General features: G+C 32.3%; 6 protein-coding genes across 8 annotated transcripts in view; 4 read left to right on the top strand and 2 right to left on the bottom strand.

Moving 5' to 3' along the window:
* Nucleotides 1–2,949, bottom strand: part of LOC9317230 (protein root UVB sensitive 2, chloroplastic) — a 10,904-nt gene extending 7,955 nt beyond the window's left edge. The window contains 2 exon segments of the mRNA XM_021028517.1: nt 2,098–2,184; nt 2,866–2,949. The gene's annotated coding sequence lies outside the window, so the exon portion shown is untranslated.
* Nucleotides 2,950–3,547: 598 nt separating this feature from the next.
* On the top strand, nt 3,548–5,713 carry LOC9315378 (transcription factor bHLH91). 2 transcript variants are annotated; one of them, XM_021027272.1, is made up of 4 exons: nt 3,548–3,882; nt 4,146–4,908; nt 5,006–5,464; nt 5,564–5,713. In XM_021027272.1, the coding sequence occupies exons 2-4, from the start codon at nt 4,174–4,176 to the stop codon at nt 5,660–5,662; spliced, it is 1,293 nt and encodes a 430-aa protein (XP_020882931.1). In that variant the 5' UTR covers nt 3,548–3,882; nt 4,146–4,173; the 3' UTR covers nt 5,663–5,713. The 2 variants fall into 2 exon arrangements, with proteins under 2 accessions (XP_020882931.1, XP_020882932.1); XM_021027273.1 differs by having other exon boundaries at nt 4,158–4,908.
* A 4,013-nt stretch (nt 5,714–9,726) lies between these two features.
* LOC9315379 (transcription factor bHLH138) lies at nt 9,727–10,829 on the top strand (the record flags this gene model as incomplete). The annotated part of the gene is made up of 3 exons (XM_021029057.1): nt 9,727–9,879; nt 10,040–10,481; nt 10,558–10,829. Coding segments are annotated over 2 exons (519 nt in total), but the record flags the coding sequence as incomplete, so codon positions are not given.
* Nucleotides 10,830–11,781: 952 nt separating this feature from the next.
* On the top strand, nt 11,782–15,720 carry LOC110229553. 2 transcript variants are annotated; one of them, XM_021030083.1, is made up of 9 exons: nt 11,784–12,523; nt 13,510–13,637; nt 13,773–14,011; nt 14,122–14,325; nt 14,401–14,493; nt 14,704–14,805; nt 14,896–15,189; nt 15,264–15,380; nt 15,532–15,720. In XM_021030083.1, exons 2-9 carry the CDS (start codon nt 13,514–13,516, stop codon nt 15,580–15,582), a joined length of 1,224 nt encoding a protein of 407 aa, XP_020885742.1. In that variant the 5' UTR covers nt 11,784–12,523; nt 13,510–13,513; the 3' UTR covers nt 15,583–15,720. The 2 variants fall into 2 exon arrangements, with proteins under 2 accessions (XP_020885743.1, XP_020885742.1); XM_021030084.1 differs by lacking the exon at nt 14,401–14,493 and having other exon boundaries at nt 11,782–12,523.
* A 2,549-nt stretch (nt 15,721–18,269) lies between these two features.
* LOC9317232 (transcription factor bHLH10) lies at nt 18,270–20,560 on the top strand. Its single transcript, XM_021030165.1, has 5 exons — nt 18,270–18,408; nt 18,671–18,714; nt 18,811–19,640; nt 19,730–20,176; nt 20,265–20,560. Exons 2-5 carry the CDS (start codon nt 18,708–18,710, stop codon nt 20,364–20,366), a joined length of 1,386 nt encoding a protein of 461 aa, XP_020885824.1. The 5' UTR covers nt 18,270–18,408; nt 18,671–18,707; the 3' UTR covers nt 20,367–20,560.
* Nucleotides 20,561–25,077: 4,517 nt separating this feature from the next.
* Nucleotides 25,078–26,249, bottom strand: LOC9315381 (ethylene-responsive transcription factor 15). The gene has a single exon (XM_021029978.1). It carries the CDS (start codon nt 26,004–26,006, stop codon nt 25,278–25,280), a length of 729 nt encoding a protein of 242 aa, XP_020885637.1. The 5' UTR covers nt 26,007–26,249; the 3' UTR covers nt 25,078–25,277.
* Nucleotides 26,250–26,639: the final 390 nt, after the last annotated feature.

Raw genomic sequence — 26,639 nt, forward strand, 5'->3', positions numbered from 1 at the left:
AATATATTTCTTATTCTTATCTATCTGAGCCTTTTGGTGCTTTCATTAATATCATCACAAAAACAAAGCTACCTACAAAGTTTTCAGAAGCTAAGCATGACAAGGAATGGACAGATGCTATGGGTAAGGAGATTGGAGCTTTTATAAGAACTGAAACTTGGAGTGTCTGTGACTTGCCTCCAGGAAAGGTTGCAGTAGGATGCAAATGGGTTTTCACCATCAAATTTCATGCTGATGGCAGTATTGAAAGGTATAAAGCTCGCTTAGTAGCCAAAGGGTATACTCAACAAGAGGGTATAGATTTCACTGATACTTTCTCTCCTGTTGCAAAAATGGTAACAGTGAAACTTCTTCTATCCCTCGCACCAAAAATGCAGTGGTCTTTGCACCAATTGGACATCTCCAATGCTTTTCTTAATGGTGACCTTGTTGAGGAAATATATATGAAATTACCCCCAGGTTATGCAGAGTTAATGGGAATTGAAGTCTCTCCTAATGCAGTTTGTCATCTTCATAAATCCATTTATGGTCTTAAACAGGCTTCTCGCCAGTGGTTTTTAAAGTTTTCAAGCACTCTGGTTGGTTTTGGATTTGACAAATGTCATGGAGACCATACTCTTTTTGTTAAAGAAGTTAATGGTAATTTTCTGGTGGTTCTGGTCTATGTAGATGATATACTCATTGCTAGTACCAGTGATTCTCTTGTAGCTGAGTTGAAGACACAATTGAGCTCTGCTTTCCAGCTTCGAGATCTTGGTCCACCTAAATTTTTTCTGGGAATTGAAATTGCTAGAACTGATGAGGGCATTTCTTTGAATCAGAGGAAGTATATTTTGGACTTACTGGAGTCCACTGGTTTTTCTGATTGTAAGCCGTCTTCTATTCCCATGGAGCCTAATCAGAAGCTTGCTCAGGATACTGGTACAGTTCTTGCTGATCCTAAACAATATAGACGTCTGATTGGTAAACTGCAGTACTTATGTATTACCAGGCCAGATATTACCTTTGCAGTCTCTAAATTGGCTCAGTACTCCTCTGCTCCAACTGATATTCATCTTCAGGCTATTCATAAAATCTTGAGGTACTTGAAGGGAACTGTTGGACAGGGTTTATTCTATGGTGCTGATCCTACCTTTGATTTGCGAGGCTTTTCTGACTCTGACTGGGGTACTTGTCCTGACAGTCGACGTTGTGTGACTGGTTTTGCCATCTTTGTTGGTAATTCATTGGTTTCTTGGCGTTCAAAGAAACAGGATGTTGTTTCCATGAGTTCAGCTGAGGCTGAGTATAGAGCTATGAGTGTGGCTACCAAGGAGTTGATTTGGCTGGGTTATCTCCTCACTGCTCTCAGGGTTCCTTTTCGTTCTCCTGCATATCTCTATTGTGATAATGTTGCTGCATTACACATTGCCAGTAACTCTGTCTTCCATGAGAGGACAAAGCATATAGAGTTTGATTGTCATAAAGTTCGTGAATGCATTGAAGCTGGTATTCTTAAGACGATGTTTGTGCGGACTGATAATCAACTTGCAGATATATTGACTAAACCTCTATATCCATCTCTTTTTCGAGAAAACAACAGCAAGCTTGGAGTTCTTAACATATATGAAGCTCAAGCTTGAGGGGGGCTCTTAGATGTATATATGATTCCGGTTTAATGTACTGGTTAAGTTAATATACATGTATACGGTTTAGTCTTTGGTTTAGTGTAGAGTGTATATATACACGATTGTAACAACCTTTTCTGTTTCGGGAAATATAGAAAATCATTTCACAATCTCTTCGTTCTCGTTCTCTATCAACCAAACCCTAAGCAACTACCAAGCATTGATCACATAGAGAATATAGACAATCAATGGGTTCAAGCGTGTGGTTTTTGTTCTTGAGTAGCCTAGTTTCTGGTTAGGTGTTTAAAAGAGAATGAAAGAGCAAAATTAAAAGTTAATGGTGTGTGTTTAAGTGTGACATAACAATCAACTACCAAGCATCAAACAAACACAATCAATGGTGCACTAAAGAATGATGTAGACAGCAGAAACAAAAATTGAGAAGTCATATTTAAGTGATCATAGAGAAAGGAGAGACTCTCAATAGTACCTTTGTAGAATAATAGTTCCCAACTTGCTTATTTTCTGCATTAAATCAAACACCCTTGGCGATCATATATTATAAGGCATGTCGAACCTGAACAAAATAAAAGCACGTATGAAAATTAAACCAAAATGAGAGCATCCTCCTGCCAATTCAACAAAAACAAAGATTCTGATCGATCAACAAAAGGTACACGAGGGAGAGACTTTAAGGACGATCCATACCAACACACTGACACCAACTCAAGCCAAATACACACGTTAGTTACTTTTGATCATCAAATCAATGATGTTATACTTTGGTTTAGCCTCATCTCTGTTCATGGATCACAAAAGCAATCTAATGACCAGATATGATCCTCAATAATCAAAAAGGTAAAAAAAAAAAAACAGAACGCAAGCAATTGATTAGATTAGCCAAATCATAGAGACAATTTCGATAACAAGCTAAAACATGGCAATTATCAAAACGAATCAAGTTATTAACAAAAGATTTCAAATTACCAACGAACAATATGATAATCGAGTGAGACAATCACGAAAGATCAAAGTATTCCGAAGAAATCCTTCTAGAACCAAATCCTAGCATCGAAAACCATAAATCTCCAAAGAGATTCATACTAATCGCAATCAAAAATACTTGTAGGGCTTCGGGGATCCATTTACAACAAACAAACATGGTTTATCCCCAATTTACCACTTGAGAGAGCAGAAGATGAATCAAGCGATTCAATTATTTGAAATAAAAGATGAATTGGGAAACAATAAAACGTACCATCTTGTTCAATCGAGATTGATAAAAATCGATCTTCCTAGTCTCCTCCTCCTCCGCCGTCGACAGACTGAAGAAACAAAAAACCGAGACTTTTTTATTTTTCCATTTTCAGACAAATCATCACTTGACACGTATGCATATCTTAGCTAGTAAACACACCGTTGGAGCTGCTCTTACCAAATTGGAGTTTAAATGACGTAAATACCCTTGATCATTTGAGAAAAAAATTGTAAGGAATTAGGAGATTTCAAGTGGGGTCCATTGCCGTTGTAGCCAAAAGCGAGATTGCATGACCCAACTGAAAATCTCAATTATATTTTTATTCATTATTATTATAGTACTTGTTTATTTATTTTATTTTTTATTTCATTTCTCATATTATGGTTATTTTTTATGTACCTTTTAGGTCCATTTCCCTCGGTCTATTATCATCATTTATCCACTATTTGTCTATTTGTCTAAAAAGTGGAATTGTAAGGAAAATAAATTCTTATCAGTCCCAACATACTTCATAAGTTCTAATTGGAAGTTTAATTTTGAAATACACGGCTTGAATTACGTTTAAAAGAAAAATACTAAAACTTTGTAATAAATCTCCAAATATTAAGACATGTCTTAGTAAAGAAATAAGGCTTTGTTTGTGTCAGAAATTAAAGGTTGGAACCATTTTATTCTCAATTCATATTTTCCTTAACAAAAAAGGGAGAAGAAAAAAAAATTGTTTCCTCTGTCTTGAAGTATTTAGTCGAGAGCTGTCCAAAACAATACAAACACGTCCAAAAAACCCTCTCTTATGGGAACAAGAAAGATCCAAAAGACACAAACACACCCCAAACTCCATCAAACAGAAACAAAACATACCCAAAAAGCTTCTCTCTTTTTCTCCTAAATTTGATTTGAGTTCTAAATGCTGAAATGATCTTTGATTTGAAATTGTGAAGCTGAAATATAGTTGGTGGTAACTTAGGCTTTCAGGGACAACAAAGAAGGAGAAAGATCATCATCGTCTAACTTTTGGTATTGAGAGCATTTCCTTCTCTAAACTTTTCATTCTCTAAACTAAGTTTGATTTTTAAATCAATACTAAAAATGTGAGAGTAAAGAAGATATCAAAACACAAAATGCAGAGGATTTTTCTTTTCCAATCTAAAAGAAAGGGGCTTAAGGGAATTAGTTTGAGATTAGGTTTTGAGTTTATGCAAACTTTCTTTATTTAATGTAATCAACTTAACTTAGATTGGCTTTTGTCTTAAAGATTAATTATGGTTATGGAAAATTAGTTTTGTTTGCAGAAAAAATCAGTTGAAAATGTATGAGGAAAGTTCATGTTTTGATCCTAATCCGATGGTAGACAACAACGGCAGCTTCTGCGCGGCGGAAACAACTTTTCCGGTAAGCCACCAGTTCCAACCACCGGTCGGAAGCACAACAAACAGCTTTAACGACGATCTTAAGCTTCCAACAATGGAGGAATTCTCTGCTTTCCCTTCTGTTATCTCTCTTCCAAACTCAGAAACTCAGAACCAAAACATCAGCAACAACAACCATTTGATCAATCAAATGATTCAAGAACCGAATTGGGGTGTTTCTGAAGACAACACTGGTTTCTTCATGAACACTTCACATCCAAATACAACAACAACTCCAATTCCTGATCTTCTCAGCCTCTTGCATTTGCCTAGATGCTCAATGGCATTACCAAGCTCGAATCTTTCGGATATAATGGCGGGTTCTTGCTTCACGTATGACCCGCTCTGCCACTTAAACCTTCCTCCACAACCTCCATTGATCCCTTCTAATGACTACTCAGGGTACTTGCTTGGCATTGATACCAATACTACTACTCAAGGAGATGAGTCCAATGTTGGAGATGAGAATAACAATGCTCAGTTCGATAGCGGAATCATCGAGTTTAGCAAAGAAATTAGACGTAAAGGAAGAGGAAAGCGAAAGAACAAACCTTTTACAACAGAACGTGAGCGAAGATGTCACTTGAATGAGCGGTACGAGGCCTTGAAATTACTCATCCCTAACCCGAGTAAGGTTAGTTTATTACTTACGACAACAATCTTTTCTTAGTTTAGTTTTCATATATCATCTCCAATGTCTCTTTGCTTAAGTCATATAATATGTTATTTAGGGCGATAGAGCATCCATTCTTCAAGATGGAATCGATTACATCAACGAGTTACGCAGAAGAGTAAGCGAGCTTAAGTATTTGGTTGAGAGGAAAAGATGTGGTGGGAGACACAAGAACAATGAATTAGACAACAACATTAACAACAACAACTCGAATGATCATGATAATGATGAAGATGATATTGATGATGAAAACATGGAGAAGAAGCCAGAGAGCGATGTAGTAGACCAATGTTCAAGCAACAACTCGCTGAGATGTTCATGGCTGCAGAGGAAATCAAAAGTAACAGAAGTTGATGTTAGGATTGTTGATGATGAAGTAACAATCAAAGTTGTGCAAAAGAAGAAGATTAATTGTTTGTTACTTGTCTCCAAAGTACTTGATCAACTTCAGCTTGATCTTTACCATGTTGCAGGAGGACAGATTGGTGAGCATTACAGTTTCTTGTTCAACACCAAGGTTAGTGATCGACGAATATATATACCAAATCTTGATTATGGATTTTTTGTATATATATTTGGGATTGAGTTTTGGTGATAATGATTGAATAAAATGCAGATTTATGAAGGATCAACAATATATGCAAGTGCAATAGCAAACAGAGTGATTGAAGTTGTGGACAAACACTACATGGCTGCTCTTCCCATAAATTACTAGGCTAATTTCGTCTATTTTCTGACTTTTTTTTTTTCTTTCTAAATCCATGTTTTCTCATTTGCAAGACTAAATAAAAACTCAGTTTGGAGCCAAATTTAGGTTTCAGGATCGGACCCGCGGTCCACCGCGGAAGAATATTGGTTTACATACGTTACGTTTAATATTGTGTGTGTTTTTTAGTAGAACGAATCGTATAGTATACTTATAAATATTCATAATAACGAATTATAGAGAAAATGTAAAATTGTTTATAAATATACCCATCGTATTAATTATGATTTACAAAATAGAATTTTGTGTTTTAAAATTCTAAAATTAGACGATTCATGGGAATTAGAGTAGTCAAAATAGGTCAAAAACCGCGGGTCGAGCCCACATCATCTCACTATGGGGCAGATTTGGGAAAATATATTAAACCCGCAAATAAGCGGGCCACATAGATTAATTCGCAGTGGGTCATAGGTTTAATCGGTTTTCATCCGCGGGTAGGCGGATCAGCCCGCGTATTAGTATTTATTGATAAAATTATAATTTATTCAACATGTGGTAATTTAAACAAACTTTTAATAGTATTTTGATTTATTTATTTATTTTAGTAGTATTTTAAATTTTGGTTACTTTAAAATTATTTAAACAAAATCCATGGACAATCCCGCAAATCCGCATACATTCGCGGGACGGGTTTGTATTTCATATATGCTACCCGCGGGTCGTGCGGACCGACTAACTACAAGTCAAAATATTTTTTGTCTATCGCAAAACGGACTTAACGGGACGAATCAACTCGCTTTGACAGTTCTAATGGAAATATTATTTAGTCATACAACAAAATGAAGTTTGGACATAGTAATAATATAATATGTATCTTATTTGTTAGATGAAAGATTGAAAGATGAAGTATAATGATTAAAAATTAATTATTATTTTTCATGATTCACAAAATTTAATAAATACTTATCATCTTGTTGAATAATTCTAAAATCATATTCAAGAAATCTTTATAAATTGAAAATTAAACTTCTTTGGTAAGCTATAGGTATGAAAATATCATAATTTCGATTTAATCTAATTAAATTAAAATTAGTTACATGGATTTCATATCTATTTAATTTACATGACCAAAATAAAAATATATATTTAATTTACACGACCAAAATAAAAAATATCAATTTAATTTATAAAACAGATGGGTTATTTGTGATAAATTTTCTAGAAATCTTTAGAAGCAAGTAAAATATCTTTCAATTAATGATAATTGGCTAAAATGAGCGAAATTAATGACAAAAACGTTGATTGTTATAGAATTAGTCCCAAAAATATATGAACAAATTTATTATACGTAATTAATGTATAATATTGTTTGGAATATGCTTTTATTATTAGTTACCATAAGTACAATCAGATTTTATTTGATTTCTATAAATATTTGATTTTATTTCGATTTTTCATTATTAATTCGAATTTATATTCCAAAAAAATTTCAAAGATCCGATTTCAGAATTTCGGGTCAATTTTCTGATTTTAATCCGATCCATTTTCATTTGTACTTCTCTTTTAATAGTATAGAGATTTTGGATATTTCTAACAAGACATGTAAAATAGTCCATACTTTTATAGGTCCAATCATATAAAGCCTAGACAATCCCAAATATTATCTCACATTCTTGTTAGGGATTTTGTAACGGTTTTGTCCGGTTTTGGCAATGGTTGAACTTCTCAGAGTCATTAAGTACGGTCAGTGGCGGAGCCAGAAACTCTATTCATCGGGGTCAAAATATTTTTTTTTTTCTAAAATATGCATAAAAGGTAGCTTCATAAGTCGATATACTAAAAGATGTGAAAGATGTTTTCTTGTTTCCACCATCACACGATCAAAGATTGATTAAAAACACAAAGAAGAAAGAAGAAGAAGGTAAAACGTTTTTAGATCAGGTCAAAATAAATGTTAAAATATTATATTAGTTTATATTAGTAGGTTTAATTGTAGTAGATTTACTTAAAATAAATTTTATTAGGTTAATATTATCTATAAATACAGTGTAATTATTGGGTTTGTAACATAAATTTTTCTTATAGGGGTCAATATTTTTATTGGATTGGGGTCAATAATTTTTTTTATATAAAAATTCAACTATTTTTAAAAATTTCACCGGGGTCAATTGACGGCAATGGTTGAACTTCTCAGAGTCATTAAGTACGGTTCGGTCTTGTTGTACTCTACAAACCATCTCAGCGGTTGACCGTAAGAACATTGATATTTCGATTCTCTTAATTAGTTAATTTAATTAATGCACTACCTGAAAAAATGGTCCTATATGGACCGAACAGGCATCAGAAAATTTCATATCTCACAAATCCAATCTGTTCTTAACAAGACGTAACCAATATCGTTGTGTCCGGCACAACACTTTAAGTTTTTATCATTTCTGATTTCTATGTTAAATATAGGGATATAAGGGGTATTGAGAAACCGAATCAAGATCGACTTGGAATTTCGAGATTTTGGTCGATCTCATCAATCTCCAAATAAAAATCTCTGGCTTTAAAATTGATACAAAACTTCTCATGATTCTAAAGTTTATACGGCTAGGAGTAGGATGGGGCAACTAGTTGTACGAGAGAGGTAGGTGACCAGAATTTTTTGGTTTCTGTTTCTCCACTATTTCCTTAATCACTTTATAAAAATCAATATAGATATGAGAATATATTTTCACAATTTTGGATGTGGGACCTACTTTTTCATCTTCTCTCTCTCAAACAATCCCCCTCTCTTTGCTATAAACTTAAACAGATCCAACTGCAATAGGAAAACTGATAATATTTTTCTCAATATAAAATTTAAATCGATCCGAAATTAATTCTCTAAGGTTGATATTTTCTCAATTTATTTTTGATTTACTTCAAAACAGGTAACCTGAGGTAAATATTTTTTTGGTCACAATTAATACCTCGTAGCAACTAGATTTTTTTGGGAGTAGTTACTACGAGGTATTAATTGTGACTTATCAGAACCCATGTATATTTGGGAGTAGTAGCAAACAAAAACGTTTATCCCAAAAAAGTAACAATTAATACCTCGTAGCAAATATACATGGGTTCTGGTAAATAAATACGTTGTAAAACCTTTTAAAATACATTGTAAAACTTTATAAATACCTTGTAAAAAACCTTTAAAATATCTTGTAAATTTTTTCCGCCAAAAATTTAACGCCAAAAAAATTGCGGAATCACTTTTCCCGCAAAAAAAATTTTTTGGCGGGAAAAAATTTTACAAGGTATTTTAAAGTTTTTACAAGTGTTTTGGCGGGAAAAATTACGGGATCACTTTTCCCGCCAAAAATATTTTGTATTTTGTGGACCTAATTTTGTTATATTTCCTTATATATTTGTGATATCTTTTATTAAAAGAAGGGTAATTTAGTCATTTTGTACATAAAAAATGGTATTTTTAAAAATGGACAGCTAAAGGGGCATTTTTGAAAAGGGGTATTGAAAAAGGGGCATTTTAGACTGGAGTATAAAATTTTTTGTTTCCATACTCCAGTCTGTCTTGAAAATATGTTTTAGAATTTACCCCCTCTGTTTCGTTTTACTTGTCGTTTTAGAGTTAAAATTTTGTTTCATTATAGTTGTTGTTTTAGGTTTTCGATGCAAATGTTTGGTGAAAATTCCAGTTTTATCCTTACTGTTTTAATGTTTCGGCCAATGAATTTTTTTATAAAATATATTAATAAAGGATAAAACAGAAAATTTAATGATTTTCTTAATGATTTTCTTAATTTGTGTGAGAAAACCTTAAACGACAACTAAAACGAAACGGATGGAGTAATAATTTTCCATGGACAGATACTAAACTATATAGGATATTACTAATTAGACACAAAAAAGGAGTCAATTAGGGAAGCAACCTGTATATCTTATCGGAAGTGTTACAAACAAATTCATAGCTAAGAAACGGGTCTTGTTTACTTGGAGGTGAAGATCATATATATTCATATGGATATTAATGGAGGAGTGAATGTTATGTATTTTGAAGGAGCAAACAACAACAACAATAATGGTGATTTGACAATGAGATTCTTGAGTTTAACAATGGAGTTACTCGTAAAGGAAGAGGATCAAGAAAGTCGAGAACTTTCCCTACAGAACGCGAAAGACGAGTTCACTTCAATGACCGTATCTTCGAGTTAAAGAACCTCATTCCAAATCCCACAAAGGTATACTTTACTTTGCTTTTTTTTTGTTCCAATTCATGTTGCTCATTCCTTTCCCGTCTAAGGTAATCAGTTATATACTTTTTTCATGTTTATGACAAAACTAATCTTTCATTCACTCTCTCCAATATCTCTTAATTAATTCCCATAAATCTATTATTAGGGAGGTAAAGCATCCATTGTTCAAGATGGGATCGTTTACATCAACGAGTTACGCAGACTAGTTAGCGAGCTTAAGTCTTTGGTTGAGAAGAAGAGATGTGGTGGAAGACACAAGAATATTGACAGTAGAAACACAATTTATGTGACTGGCGAGATAGAGCATCCGTTTTCAAAGATGAGACTCAATCATGATGAAGAAAACATGGAGAAGAAGCCAGAGAGCGATATGATAGATCAATGTTCATGGCTAGAGAGGAATTCAAAAGTAATACAAGTTTATGTTAGGGTTATTGATGATGAAGTAACGATCAAAGTCGTGCAGAAAAAGAAGATCAACTGTTTGTTTTTTTGTCTCCAAAGTGCTTGATCAGTATCATCTTGATCTTCACCATGTCGCTGGAGGACATTTTGGCGAGCATTACAGTTTCTTGCTCGAGACCAAGGTCAGTGATCGAGTCTTGATTATGGATTTGAATATATTGGATTGAGTTTTGGTAATAATTATTGCCCAAAATGCAGATACACGAAGGAGAAGGGTCGACAATAAATGCAAGTGCAATCGCAAATAGAGTGATTGAGGTTGTAGATAATTAAACAGTACTACATGGCTGCTCTTCCAAGTTTCAATCAATAACTATTAATTATTGTTAGGCTAATTTCATCAATTTTTCGACGTTCCATTTTAAATTTTATCCATGTTTTTTCTGCAATACTTAAATAAACACTTATTTTGTAGCCAAGGTTAAATAAAGTATGATCTGGTTAAAAGTTTCTTTAGGACTAAAAACTGTCATCAGCAGTGGCGGAACCAGAAATAAATTTGACAGGGGTCAATAGAAAAAAAAAATAATAGAAGGGGTGCAAAAACATGATTTGAAGATAAGTTAATGGGGTCAACATTAACATTTTAAACAAAATTATCAACAAATACCAAATAATTAAGCCTAATATACAAATTTTCTAAAAGTTATGGGGGTCAAGTGACCCCCCTACTAACACCCTACCTCCGCCACTGGTCATCAGATCCAACAATATATATTCCTTTAAATCATGTCTTGAAAGATTAATAATTCATGCATTCTGATTACTGCTAAAAAAAAGGAATGATCCAAACAAATGAAGCATTGATGATGATGATGAAATTAATTTACCCCAAAGCATCCATGCTGAAGCACCATGCATAATATATAAGTGATCAAATTATACCTACGACAACTTTGAATAGATTGGTCTCATTCACTACAAAAAAAGGGGTGATTAACGTCAGTTTTATTGTGTCAAAAAATTAACTGACGCAAATTCGAATTAATTAATAATAAGTGACACTAATTTGGCAGTTCAACATCATTTCTAATAAGTGATGTAAATAGCACCTGATTTATGACGTTTGTTTGAAATTGATGCTAAATAATCTAAATTTGCATCACTTTTAACAAGCAACACTAATAATTCGTATTTGTAACAGTAATATAACTGATGCTTTTGCAAATTTTTTCGTATTTTTAATAAAAAAAAATTTGCATCAATAACAAGTAATACTAATTTAACCTCAATTATAAAACAGATGCATGTATGTGACTTAATTATTATTGTTTGGTCATGTTAATATAATATAATAAAACATTAACTAAATAAGAATAATGTTCTACCCATGTGAATAGAGTAGACTCAAATTAACGACAAAAATACAAAATGACTCTTGCAAAGCCCATCTAAGTAAAGCCCATATATGTTCATCTTCTCTTCCGCCGTTGGCCATTACACATCTGCTCTTCTTCGATTTTGCTTCAGTTTTGTTTCCAAAAGAATATTAAAGTAGATGCAAATCAATTTTCTTTGTTTCCTTTGTTTGTAATCCATTGTTGGATTGAGAGTACGGTGATTTCCGATGATTCCAAGCTCCGCCGCTTTTATCACGATGCCTTCGATAGAGCAAGAAGCAGTCTTCGATTTGATTAACTATCTATGGATGATTTTGATTTGTGCTTTGGAAATTTCATGAAGAGCAAAGAGAAGCCTCTTATTGCTGGCAGATGAGTTACTCTCTCTCTCTCTCACTTATACTAAATATTTATAATCACAGATCTGAACAAACTATGAAGAAAATATATATGTAATTATCTTCTTTTATGTAATTCATGTCCTATCTTTGATATATTTGATGTTGGGTTGGTGAATCTACAACTGATTTTATTTTTGATTAAATTGAATATATAATTTTCTGATCGTGGCTAAGAATTCTCCCAGCACCGTTCATGTAACACTTAATAAATATATATATATATGTGAAAACCTAAAATATTTCATTTAGATTCCCGCAAATTTCTAACCTTAAGCGGGAGTGGTATCATAATTCTTAGGTATCTCAAGCGTCAGTTACTCGTCCATATATATATTCACCTCAAAATTATTTTGATATAGCGTTTTTCAAGAGCAACAGAGAGGATCACCAAGTTTCAGAAATCTGAGTACAACTCTAAATAAGGTAATTCTAGTATTTCATCTCTTTAATTTTCAGATTCATTGATATTTGATTGTCGTTTTATGATTGATCTCTTAAACAAATCACACCTAGCTTAGTTTTAATTTTCTAATTTGTAATTCAAAAGCATGATTATCTCCTCTTTGTGTTGTTTGACTTGATTGTTTGTGAAACTTTAAATTCTCTGTGTACGACTTGGAAAATTTATCATTTTCTTAGTTTATATCTTTGAAACTCAAATTCACACCATCGTTTGTTTTGTTTTTGTGTGTTGGATGCTTTGATAAACATACATAATTATAGAAAGAGTTAGTAAATTATTAGTCAATTTGCAAAATCTTGCAGAACTTAATCTCTTGAAAATCACATCTCCCGATAGTTATATATAGAGGTAAAGAAGTAGAGACGAATTTAAACTAATAACATATCTACGTATTTCTTATTTTAACCTAGGTAATTATAGATAAGTCTTGGATAGACAAACCTCGTTTAAGTGATGACTATACAAAAGGAGTGAAAAGTTTCTTAGATTTTGCATTTGGCAAAATTAAGGTGGACATGTTGAAATGTCCTTGTAATCGTTGCTGTCTATTCAAGTCTAAGTCGAGAGAGGATATTGAAGGCGATTTAATGTGTTTTGGATTTCTAAGTTCTTACACTAATTGGGTATTACATGGAGAAGAAATTAGTGTGGTTGAAAATGCAACTGAAACACTTGCTGGGGGACATGCAGCTCCAGTTGAATCAGCTCCAGCTGAATTTGATTCAACTGCAGAACTTTTGGATGATCTCTTCCCTAACATCGACATGAATACGTGTGATGGACTTGAATGCTTATAATCCTTCTTGTCCAGGTTATAATTAGTCCTAGTTCGTTCATTATCATTGACTTGATTGTGTTAAACATGTTTCTATGCATATTTCTTCCATCACTTAAGATCTTTATTATATTTTCCAGTACTTAATAGTTTTATTTATTTCATGTGTAGAGTTATGAATTTCACGGATTCAGAGACGCAACCGCCGGAAGATGTGCCACTTTCACAGATGGAGTTCAGTGGTCCGCATGAACTTGCACCAGAATGTAACAGCTTCAAATGGAAAGTAAAAATCATAGGTAAAGTTAATATATTATAATTCTAAATTCATGGTAGAAACGTTTGTTATACTCCTCATCAAGCACCTAATTTTGTTATTTTGATTATGGATCGTGTCGCTTTAATAACTAAAGAAGTGTTTGATTATTTAATAGATGCCAATGGAGAAATAGAACAACAAACATTGACGACTAAAGATATCTGGAAGTTGCAAAACCGCAAAGTCATTGTCCATTTTGATGAACGCAATGGCCAGCCTGATGAAGACTCTGGAGGTTTATTAGGGTCATGGTTGGGCCAATTGAGTCATGATGTTAATTTGTTACCTATTGACTACAGTGATTGGAGATTATATCCTCTCCACAGAAAGGAAAGAGTATGGGAACTAATCCAGGTAACAATAATTAATATTATTTTGTAATATTTTGGTTATATAATTGACTTTCTAAAAACTCATTGTTTCTTTAAAGCATATGTAATAATTTTTTTGATTCTAAATTACAGACAAAATTCTGGTTCGATAGACCGGAAGCAAGAAAGGACTATGTGCTTAGTGTATTAGGGAGCAGATGTAAGGATGTTAAACGTAATCTTTGGAAGATCTACAAACGAAATGATCGAAGTGAAACAATGCTAAATCGTCCCACCGTAGTACCAGATGATCAGTGGCGAAATTTTGTGACAGTGAGATTCACTGAAAAATGGAAGGTATGTTTCTATATTAATCTAATATATACTGTGTGAAATGCAAATAACTTCCTGGTTATGAATTTGAATTGAAAGAATATGCGAGAACGGAATATCAAGAACCAAAGCAAGAATACTATACCACATCTTTGTGGAAGAAAGAGTTTTGCGAGAAAACGACGTGAAATTGTAAGTAGCTTATATTGCTTACTTTGGTGATTCTCATACTTTTTCATATATATTTTGTTGTATATTACTTAATTGTTATATGGTGCCTTAATAGAATAATTATTAGTTGTAGTTCTTATTAATAATAAGCTCTTGCACATACATATATAATGAGTCTAAGGATTTATTTAAATAATGTCTGCTCTTTAATCATTTTTAATGTATCCGTAGGAAGAACAAACTGGAAAAACACCGTGTCGAGCAGAATTTTTCATTACAAGTCGCATGAAACCTGATGGAAGTTTTGTATGTGAAGAGGCAAAAAACCGTGCGGTTAGTTTTTTTATATAAATGCATTGTTAAGCTAATATGCTTAGTTTTATCAATGGTTATGCTTGTTTATATCTTGATTAAATATTTCAGGATGAACTCACACTCTTGATGAGTCAAAATCCTTCAGCTGGAGGGTCAAACAATATCACCGCAAGTTTGGATGATGAATACTCCAAAGTATTTGGTCCAGAGCGTTCAGGACGCGTCCGTTGTGTCGGACGTGGACCTACACCTTCAAAATTGCCGAAATGTTCTCCTACTCCAATATTAGATGCAACAAATTCCGAAGCTGTTGAGTTGAGGTCACAAGTTTCAGGGTTGCAAAGCCAAGTCCAGAACTTGGCTGGAATTATTCAACAATTAGTTGGTGCCTCTACTACTCAGGTAAATTTATGGTGCTTAGTTTTTCATGTTATAATAGTGTGTTTTATTGTGAACTAATGTTACTGTATGTATAGACAACTGGATCGACAACTGGATCGACGCCAAATTTAGCTGCTCTGTTAGCAAACTTGGCCAATCAGCCAAATTTTACTACTATTTTATCGAGCTTGGCCAATCCACCAAATTCTCAGGTATTTTTTTGAAATCTTTTATGTCTTCACTTGTTTAATTCATCATATCTCCTCAACTCTCTAATATTCTATTTGATATCGAAATATCTGTGAAGAACTAGTCAGGAGAGAGTAGTCTGACATAATTTATTGTTAATTGGGTTGTTCATAGGCAATGCAAGAAGGACATGAAAATCGGAACGTGGGCAACTCCGGTACTTAGGATTACAAGATCTGGTTATATTAAGTTCATTAGCTATATTTCTTTGTGGATTATGTGTTTGCTTTCTTTAAACAGTGATATCTACATTTTGTTACATTCAACTAGGTTTTATATTTGATGCATTTTTATTTTATCACGTATTTAATAGATTTGATATATTATTTACAAAAGAAAAAAGTTTATTATAAAATTAAAAAAGAACTATTACTTCGATTGTAGAAGTGATGCATAACCATTAACGACGATTATATAAAGTGATGCAACAACAATTTGTTAGAATCAATTACAATAAATGATATAAATATTTTTTATCATTTTTTTATAAACGTCACAAAAGTTAATATCAACTGTGATAAACTGATACAATTTATTTCATCGTTTATACTAACTGATGTCACTATTAATATCACATATTTTAAATGACACAAGTTTACCATCACTTGTGAAAGCTGACGCAAATTATTTACATCAATTATTAAAACTGTTAGTAAATATTTACATCAGTTATTGTAGTCGTCGCAATATTTACATCATTTCTTATAACTGACGTATTGTAGCATCATTCGTTATAATTGATGGAAATGTTGCTATCGGTTGCTATAACCGATGCATTAATTTGCATCGCCACTTTTGATATCAATTATATAAGTGATGGTAACTCATTTGTATCATTCGATAACCGATGTAAGTATAGAAAATAAGTGATGCTATCCACATGTTTTTTTGTAGTGATTCTTGTTAGAGAGATATTGTGATGACGTGCCACTAGACCGGTTAAGTCGGGTTTGCAGAACCGATCAATTTTAGAGAAGTGCGGTTCAATCCCTGTATTTCTATAAAGATTTCAAGTGGTTAACCGTCAAAAAAAAAAAATGATACGATTCATTACTTGAATGAATCCAATCCCTTTCTCAAAGTCGTCAAAGGTGTTGGCTATATATGGACCGAACCGGCATTACATTTTTAGTAGATCGAAAACCATATCGTTTGTTTGGTCCTGCACAACATTTCTAGTAGACGAAGGGGACTCTAAGTTTGTACTGTTTGTTAGGTTGGGGACAGTAGCAGTGTACGAGAGTCTACGAGAGAAGTAGTAGGTGACCAGAATTTTTTCCAGTTTCGGTTAAATTACAGGAGTACCCCTAATTCGTTTTTACAAAATCAAATAAATGTATTATTATTCCATTCTTGGATGTGGGACCTACCTCCACTACTTCTCAAACAACCCGCTCTTTTTGCCATAAACAGAAATCGCATGACCCAACCGCTCAACATGGAAACTTATACTACTATTTTGTCAATTTAAATTTAATTTGATCCAAGATTATTATTTTTTACAGTCCTTTAATAGAATAGATTGATATATAAACATATATGATTGATTGAATAAATGAATTATTTATCTTCAATACACTCCATGTTATTTTGTTTCTCTATTATATTTCTTCAAGTATCTAAACGTTTTTCTATGGATGGATTCTTTGTTTTATCATTTTATGTTATTGATTATACACAAAGAAAGAAAGATTTAAATTGGATTAATTTAGTGAAGTTATTGATACATTGGGGAAGAAACCTACTTTATGGGAAATGTTTGTGATATAACCTATTTTTATGGTTGTTTAGTGGTTAGAAAATTGGAAAAACAAGGGTTTTAAGTATTTATAATTCGACTTTTATTATATACAGTTATACACACATAAAATGATGAATGCCATGGATATTGATGAATCAAACTAGATGATGTGATAAATTATTCCATGATTGTTGATGATGAGGTAGATTAATTATCCATATATTAAAACTCAAGACTTTTTTAAAATGCAAAACATATCCACTTAAACCTTGCATTACTAAACCTTCTTTTTTGGGTTTTGTAATAAGTCGAAGAGTATTTCAATTCGGAACATAACACATAATATAAAATATGATTGATTGACATAAGATTAAATATAGAAGTAAACCATACATTTAAGACAACAAAAAAATAGTTTCGCGTTAAAATAATTTTTTATCCAAGTTTTACTAAAATGAAAGGAAAAGGGCAACAAAGGGAAAGGGGCTACTTTGGTTTGTTGGTGTGAGTTTGGGCAAAATATCTGGAGCCCATATCAATTGGTCAGAGAGAAAATCGTATTTGCTTGTAATGACGAAAATACCTCTAAAGTCGTTGAAAAGACCTGAGAGATTCGGAAAGGGACCCATCTGTTGATTCTTCTAACCAACCTTGATGTTTAGCCACAATGATAAATCACATGCTCCAACCAAAACTCCCCACAAAAAAAAAAACAAATTTTCACATTTTATATAAAAAAATGTGAATTTTGATAACGGTGAAAGAAATATATGCAATATTGTATTTCTTACAATTGGTTACAGCCATATAGATATGTTTAGGATCCAATTGGTAATTAAGTTTCTAACATTTGAAATGATTAAAAAAAAAAATTTAGCCTTTGTAGAAAAAATGGTTTAAAAAGACGGTTAAGAACTGTAAAAGAAAACTAGTTTTACAAACCCTGCATAAAATTTGGGTTTAGAAACATAGCTTATATACAACATTTTCCTTTTGACAAAAAAATAATAATAATAATTCGTTCAAGAAGAACTTAAAAAAGAAGAAGATAAGAATATATATTTTTATCCAATAATTTAACTTTGTCATCTTTTTACCCTTTTTCTATTGCCTGTCTCCATCTACAAATGTGTCCGTATATTTCAAACACAGAGAGGGAGAGAGACTTAGACATACTCTTGTTTAAGAAATTTGCTTCTTCTCCTGAAAATTGAGAAGACAAACATAGAGAAGAACTAATTGTAGCAAAGGTTCAAATTTTCCAGCTTCGATTACCCATTTTATCTTCTATCTCTTTATGTTTAATTTCAAACTCAAACCCTAAACCCAAAGTTAATCTTTTGGATCCTAAGAACATTTTCATGGTTGAAAAATCTTTCATCTTTTAGAGAATCTAAAACTGGGTTTCGTTTCTAAGATTATAAAAGAGCTAATTTTTCTGAAAGTAGGTTCAAATTTCTGTGTTTTCGTCTTCTTAAAGATGGTTGAATGTTAGTTACTTTTGATTTGCAGGTGTTAAAGAATCATCTAGACTCGTTGAACCATCTTCATGGAAGGTCACAAAGTCTTCATTATTTGGTCTAATTTCTCATGAAAGTTGCTACCTTTTTTCTTATGGAAGTTATAAATTAGTGTTTTTGATACAAACGCAGAAGAAAGAGAAAGCCTTTATGAGGAAATGGGTTGTTTCGATCCCAACACTTCTGCCGAAGTTACGGTGGAGAGCAGCTTCTCTCAATCCGAACAACCACCACCACCGCCGCAAGTTCTTGTCGCCGGTAGTACAAGCAACAGTAACTGCAGTGTTGAGGTAGAAGAGCTCTCTGAATTTCATCTCAGCCCACAAGATTGTCCTCAAGCTTCTTCAACACCTCTCCAATTTCACATCAATCCTCCTCCTCCTCCTCCTCCTCCTTGTGATCAATTCCACAATAATTTGATTCACCAAATGGCTTCACATCAACAACACTCTAGTTGGGAAAATGGGTATCAAGATTTTGTGAATTTGGGTCCAAACTCTGCAACAACTCCTGATTTGCTTAGTCTCTTACACTTGCCTAGATGGTCATTGCCTCCTAATCATCATCCTTCTTCTATGCTTCCTAACTCATCAATCTCATTCTCAGACATTATGTCTTCTTCTTCTGCTGCTGCTGTTATGTACGATCCTCTCTTTCATCTGAATTTCCCTATGCAGCCTCGAGACCAGAACCAGCTAAGAAATGGGTCTTGTTTACTTGGAGTTGAAGATCAGATTCAGATGGATGCTAATGGAGGAGTGAATGTTATGTATTTTGAAGGAGCAAACAACAACAACAATAATGGTGGATTTGAGAATGAGATTCTCGAGTTTAACAATGGAGTTACTCGTAAAGGAAGAGGATCAAGAAAGTCGAGAACTTTCCCTACCGAACGCGAAAGACGAGTTCACTTCAATGACCGTTTCTTCGACTTAAAGAACCTCATTCCAAATCCCACAAAGGTATACTTTTACTTTGCTTTTTTTTTTTATCAATTCATGTTGTTAATGTGTATCAGCTATGAGAGACATTATTGGTTTAATCTCTGTAGAACGACAGAGCATCTATCGTTGGAGAGGCGATAGATTACATCAAAGAGCTGTTAAGGACGATAGAGGAGTTTAAGATGCTTGTGGAGAAGAAGAGATGTGGAAGATTCAGGAGCAAGAAGAGAGCTAGAGTTGGTGAGGGAGGAGGAGAAGATCAAGAAGAAGAAGAAGACACTGTGAATTACAAGCCACAGAGCGAAGTAGACCAATCTGGCTTCAACAAGAACAACAACACCTCACTGAGATGTTCTTGGCTGAAGAGGAAATCGAAAGTCACTGAGATCGATGTACGCATAATCGATGATGAAGTAACCATCAAGCTTGTCCAGAAGAAGAAGATTAACTGTTTGTTGTTCACCACCAAAGTTCTTGATCAGCTTCAGCTAGATCTCCACCATGTTGCAGGTGGACAGATTGGTGAGCACTACAGCTTCTTGTTCAACACTAAGGTAATGCAAATCTGAGTCATTAAAATGTGTTTTAACTTTCCAAACCACTTATTAAACTAATAATCTTGTTCTGTTTGGTTTGAGGCAGATTTGTGAAGGATCTTGTGTGTATGCAAGTGGAATTGCAGACACAGTGATGGAGGTTGTGGAGAAACAGTACATGGAAGCTGTTCCTACCAACGGCTACTAGTTTCCAAACACACTTATGGAGTGGTTAATTGCTTTTTAATAACTTTTTTTGTTTTTCCCCCTAAATGACTGATTAAGTTATTAATCACTTTGGTAATTTTCAAGTTATGTTTAGCTAGAGCTGATGAGACTCTTCGTCTAGCTTTATCAAGTTTGGTTTTCCGATCATTTTAATCTCTTTGAGTTTTTTTTTTTTTTTTTTCTCACTTAGTTTTTGTTTTGTCATGTGTATTCTTGCCTTAACCATTGAAATTCTCCTCCGACCAAAAAAAAAACATTGAAATTCTCCATCCGAGTAAAATTGCAAAATTAAACGGAAAGGTTTGATTATTAGCAAAATTTAAACACCCTTGGGCCTAGGCCTGGGCCTCGTTATAATTTTTAGTTTAAAGATCATCTCGGGCTTTTGTATCTTCCAACTTTTGCCATGATGGTTTTTTTTTTTTTGGTCTCATACATACGATACAACCTAGAATGGTTCAACTATCTGACCGGATCAAACCGGATTCACTACGGAAGGAGCTTTTAAACCGGAGTAATTTTGAAATTGTGCTAAAATACAAGGATTAAATTATAAGTGCAGAATTTAGGGCTAAGCGTGTTTGCTAATGATTGAAAAATAAAATAAACGAGAGCGTAAAATAATTTAAAAATAAAAAAATTGGAACATAGAGTTGTTAATTAATGGCATCTTCAGTGATTTTATTACAATGAGCCAAATTTAATCAGGTCCAATCATGGTTCCTGCTTTGTCACAAACTGGATATGATCATAACACTTATTCATATTTAGCACCACGACTTCTCTCATTTGCCATCTAATCTCCGTCGTTTTAATTAATCACTCTGTTTTTTTTAATTAGATCTAAGGATATGATTTTGTCTCAACTCTCGCGTCTTTTCCTCGTTGTCTATTACCCTTTTTGCTTATTCTCTATTTCCAACAGGTTGTGAAATTTGTCTTCTTAATCTATTTTCACGTTTAAAATAAACTGTGGTGTATCAAATTTTTCAACTTATTAATTCTAGATAAGCATTTCACAAATTCACATTTTCGGCAAATGAATAAATTCAAATAAATATTTATTCATATATGTAAAATTAAAGTTCATTTTTCACTTGTTCAACTTTCTTTTTTGTTTAAATATTGATCTTTTGTTTACAGATTAATAATTTACTCTTGATCTTTTGTTTTCAATTTTCATAATAATTCAAAAACAGCTGATGTAAAACGTTAATTTTTTCTTTTGAATATAATTGAACATTTTATTCAAAAACATAAAAAATAATAAATAAATAAATATTTTATTCAGATCTATATCTTCCTTCTCATCAATCGAAGAGGGATAAATTAAAGCAAAATAGGGATAGACGTTTCAAAACAAAATCAGGCATCATCTACTGCTTTTTTTTTTTGGGATTTTTTTCTCGATAGAATCAGTTGATTATATCTAGAATAGTGGTTTTCAAAAGTTTTGAGAATTTTTATCCCAAAATTGTGTAAGGCGATCTAGCATCCGGGTTTTTGATTTTCTTCTGCTAATAGAGGAGAATCCGTCGGAGAAGTTATAAAAAGAGATGATATAGATATTTTTTATTCTAGATCTCAAAGAACATCAACAAGAACTTCAAGATTAAATGCAGTAGGTTGATGTTGATGATGAAAGAAGTATGTTTTAATATTCATACTTCCATACATTGCATTTGGTATGAGAATATGGGATCAGGGGTTCTGTAATATGCGTGGGGGATAGAGATATTTGTATGTTTGCGATGTAACCGATGGATCGTAACCAATAATTTTCGAAAATATATCGGAGTGTTATGAAAAGATGATAGCCAAAAAATAATATTAACTTGACCATGAAGATGATAAGAAATAATAAATTTACTAGTCTATTTGTGTGTAAGTTTTACTTGCAAAATAGAAAACCTTTTTTTTTTTTAACCTTCATACTCACCTCTATAATTGTACACTTTCCTCTCTGCGTAGAATCGTGGCGAACAGCTATAATTGTACATCGCTGGAGATCTCCTGCACACTTGCCTCCAATAATCTGCAAATTTATTAATAAATCGCAGTATTTGGAACTCGAACCCCAGACCTCTGGATGTAGAAGCATTAATTAACCCTTGTTCAACCAATGGGCCAAGGGGGCTTCCACAATAGAAAACGTTTAATTTCACTTTTATTATTATTTCTTTCTATCCAAATATTAATTAGTTGTATACGTATTCTGGTAAGTATGTAATTCGTGATTCAAATTAATAAAGTAAAAATGTTAAGAAAGAAAAAAATCTAGAACTTATTAACCGTCAACACCTTATATAAGTATAATATCGAATTCGGATATAAATTATGATGCAACAATGATAGTAGAATAAACCGGCAAAAATGTTTTCATCTTATGCACATTAATAACAAAAATCATCTCATCCAACAAAATCTCGACTTGTTATTTTGATTTTAACGTCCATTGTGAATCTCTAGCTTTATTGGGTTAAGAAAGCTTCAACCAAAAAAAGCTAGCAAGAAAGTCAAACAACCAATAAATAATTAGATTAACAATAATGATGATAAATTAGATTAACAATAATGATGATAACGAAAGTATCATTAACGACGTAATAACACAATATAATATGAACGTCATAATATGTACTATATATCTATCATATAATATCTATACTATTAATTGGGAAGCACTCAAACTTAAATAACCTTATAAATTGTAAAGTGTTACAAAAATGCCATTGGTTTTAGTTTTTAAATAAATTCATTAAAGATATAATAGTAATCATAAAATAATATATTTAAATAAAAAATAATAAAATTCTTTAAAGTAATTATTAGTTTCCAAAAAATTAAACTCACTTTCTCTCTCTTATTAATTATGGACGAAAATTTAATTTTTTTTTCTAAAAAGTTGTTAACCAATGAGAATTGAAAAACTAAGATTTGATATCCAACTAAAATTTTATCTAAACCAATCCTAATAAACTATTCTATATAAAAAAAAAAAATAATACCATTTTAATTCAAAATTAAAAACACTATAGTTTAAAAAATTTTATCAATGGAGAATTTTAAGATTGAATTTGAAATTCCGTAAAAAAATTAAATACAAATATTTAAGATTCAGTTTTGTTATAATATTTTCACAAATTTTGAAATATAAAACAAATTTTATTTCACAATTTCTAAAAAAACGATATTGGGCATTCATTTAGAGCAAGTTTCGGAAATATCTAAACAATAGATTGTACATATTAATTTCGAAATATTTTGTGTTTTCTTTTTTTTCTTCTCAACCGGATCTTCTTTACACCAATCCATAATATATTGCACACAGTTTTCAAAATAATGTGAACTAATTATATATTTTGCATTCAAAATAAATTATACAGCAAAAGCATATCCTTTTTATAGATATATCTCAAATTTTAGTTTTAGTCCAAAAAATCGAATTAATTATGATTAAACAATGAAAAGAAAAATATGCAAAATTTAGCTAGAAACATTAATAAATTTGTTAAAATAGATTTATAACTTTAACATCATACATATTAATCCGCAAAACTCACAGTATATATTGTAATATTGTATGGTATTTAAAGGTAAGCAAACAAGAATTTGGAACATAATTTTAATGGAATAAAATGGAAATAGAAATTACGAGACGAGATGGAAGGGGGACATATATTAAAATCAAACTAAATACTCAACTGGTATGAGTTCGGGTTATGAGCACTATATAAAATAAATTTGTTTACACATATGTACATATGTTTTCAGTTATACATACTCTATTTATGACAGATATGAGACCGTAATATTTTTATTTTATGTGTATGTGACAGGTTATGGGACAAAGAAATTATGACAGATACCAGACAGGATATGTTTCCTGTTCCAAAATAGTTACGCCTTGCTAATATACATGAATAACTCAAACTAAAACCGAATTTATATCCTATTTAACATATGTAATTTAACTGTTAGAACTGTTTTGATTAGTTAAGAAAATAAAAATGTAACACCATTTAACTTTTGTAACTAAATTAGTCCGGATCTTAAAATATAATTATGCATTAACGCAACTGATTTTTTTTTTCATTACTCTAACTTTATAATATTTATATTATTATGAAGTTCACTAATACAACAAAATATTTTATATTTTTAAAATATATATAACAAATTCTATAAGAATATTTTTACACGTACGTGGATCCAGATCTAATATACTAAAATATATATCATAAAACAACAAAATTATCTATATTGAATTAAATTTTGTTAAAAAAATTTTAAAATATGAAACCCCGCATATACGTGCGGGTCATGATCTAGTTATACAATATAATAGGATCGTACCTTTAATCCTTTATAGATATAATCGAATTATCCTACTCATAAAAAACTTTCTAGTTTATAATTTATCTTATCAACTTCTTTTTGGTTAGATTTTGTTATTCGAATATTAAGAAATACCTTTATAGCTTCTTTTTTTTTGGGTAAGAACCAGGGAAAATACCTTTATAGCTTTGGATCGACTTGATTGATTTTTAAGATTCACAGTCTTTAGATTTACAGGAATCGTTATTTGGAGAAATTTTTATTATCTAATATCTTTTACATCTAGAAAAAAAATATTAAAGCAATTAAGGGTGGACACACATACTTTCCAGCCATATAACGCAATAATTGAGTTTTTTTATCAAAAAGAGAGAGTTTTTTTTTTTTTTATATACTTCAACATCACCATATCGCCTCTCTTCCAATAATTTCATTTTGGATACAACAAACAAAAAATAAGAGAACCAAAGAAATTGCAGAATGAACAAACAAATTTCAAGATTATCACAAAATTAAAGTTTAATAGTAGCTTTAACTGAAATTAATTACAAGATCAACATGAGCTCATAAGAAGTTGTTCTAAATACTCAGCACCTAAATCTTCAAAAACCACAAGTGTACCACTTTCTTGCTTCACAACACTCTGCTTACTACTTCTTGATGTTGAGGACGAGGATGACGAATAAGAGGACGATGAAGAAGAAGAATTAGAAGAAGAAGAAGAAGAAGATCTCTTTTTCCCTCTAGGCCGGTTTCGAAGGGAATGTTTTCTCTTCAAGGCCATAACCGGAGATCCTCCATCATGAAGATCCACATTCTCCATTTTCTTTAGCGACTCTCTAACCACTTCCACGGGGAAATTGAGTGTTGCTAGAGATCCTTTCGTGGCAAAAGCTGCTTGATCATAAGCAAGAGCGGCTTCCTCAGCTTTGTCGAATGTCCCGAGCCAAACCCTAATTCCGTTCCTCGTTGAATCTCTTATCTCCGCTGCAAATTTCCCCCACGGCCTTTTCCTCACTCCTCTGTATGATCTTTCTTCATCAATTCCAATCTTTTCTTCCTCCTCGGAGTTAGAAACGTCGCCGTTTTGGATTTCTTCCTTAATCATCATCTCCGGTGACTCAAATGAGAAAAAGTCATCGGAGTAAGCATAATTAGGGCAAAAGAACGATTGAGGATCAGAAGATTGATCCAAGAAACAACTCTCGTTCCATAAGAGTGATTCTTGTGATGAGCTCCAAGAACTCGGAGAAGAATACATGGAAGATTGGGAATATTCCATGAGTGTTTTTTTTTTTTTACAATTTCTCTCTCTTTTCTTTTTGTTATCTCTTCTTGTTGTGGCAATAAGTTATTTCAAAACCTAATCCTATATATATAATAGACCCGGAATTTATAAGATATATGAAAGTGGGAAGTATTTTATTGTTCTATTGTTTTCATAGGTTCTATAGACAAATATGGCTGCCTTAAAAAACTAATAAAATTTTAACACAACCGAATGGGGACCAACCACAAAACTGGTATTTTCTTTTTCTATGTATTTTTGGAAAAAAAACAAGATTTTATACGGATCTATCTCTTAATTCAAAGAAAAATAAATGGGTGATTTTGATTTCCACGTGGCGTAAAACTATCAAGAGGGAATGACGTTAGGCGGCGAGAAAATGACAAAATAGATGAGATCAGCAATATCGTGATGTGGCAAATAACTGCCACGTAAGCTTTGACAGACTCGATTACAGGACCCGCTTATTGTCCTTAGAGTCTCAAAGAGTTGACTCGTAAATGATAACATTTCCCAACACGTGAATTAACGAATATACTGAAAATAGATACCGCTAAATTCTCATAACGATGATATAATGCAGTGTTTTCAGTAACAAAAAATAGAAATAAATAGATAGAGCATATT

The sequence above is a fragment of the Arabidopsis lyrata genome (assembly GCF_000004255.2).
Source record: "Arabidopsis lyrata subsp. lyrata unplaced genomic scaffold ARALYscaffold_4, whole genome shotgun sequence".
NCBI classification, from domain to species: Eukaryota; Viridiplantae; Streptophyta; class Magnoliopsida; order Brassicales; family Brassicaceae; genus Arabidopsis; species Arabidopsis lyrata.

Coding starts and splice junctions, on each gene's coding strand:
- LOC9315378 (XM_021027272.1), top strand. CDS start 4,174: ATGTATGAGGAAAGTTCATGTTTTGATCCTAATCCGATGGTAGACAAC. Junction 4,909..5,005: donor TCATCCCTAACCCGAGTAAG/GTTAGTTTATTA, acceptor TATGTTATTTAG/GGCGATAGAGCATCCATTCT. Junction 5,465..5,563: donor GTTTCTTGTTCAACACCAAG/GTTAGTGATCGA, acceptor AATAAAATGCAG/ATTTATGAAGGATCAACAAT.
- LOC110229553 (XM_021030083.1), top strand. CDS start 13,514: ATGAATTTCACGGATTCAGAGACGCAACCGCCGGAAGATGTGCCACTT. Junction 14,326..14,400: donor GATTCACTGAAAAATGGAAG/GTATGTTTCTAT, acceptor TTGAATTGAAAG/AATATGCGAGAACGGAATAT. Junction 15,381..15,531: donor CCAATCCACCAAATTCTCAG/GTATTTTTTTGA, acceptor GGTTGTTCATAG/GCAATGCAAGAAGGACATGA.
- LOC9317232 (XM_021030165.1), top strand. Junction 19,641..19,729: donor TCATTCCAAATCCCACAAAG/GTATACTTTTAC, acceptor TAATCTCTGTAG/AACGACAGAGCATCTATCGT. Junction 20,177..20,264: donor GCTTCTTGTTCAACACTAAG/GTAATGCAAATC, acceptor GGTTTGAGGCAG/ATTTGTGAAGGATCTTGTGT.
- LOC9315381 (XM_021029978.1), bottom strand. CDS start 26,006: ATGGAATATTCCCAATCTTCCATGTATTCTTCTCCGAGTTCTTGGAGC.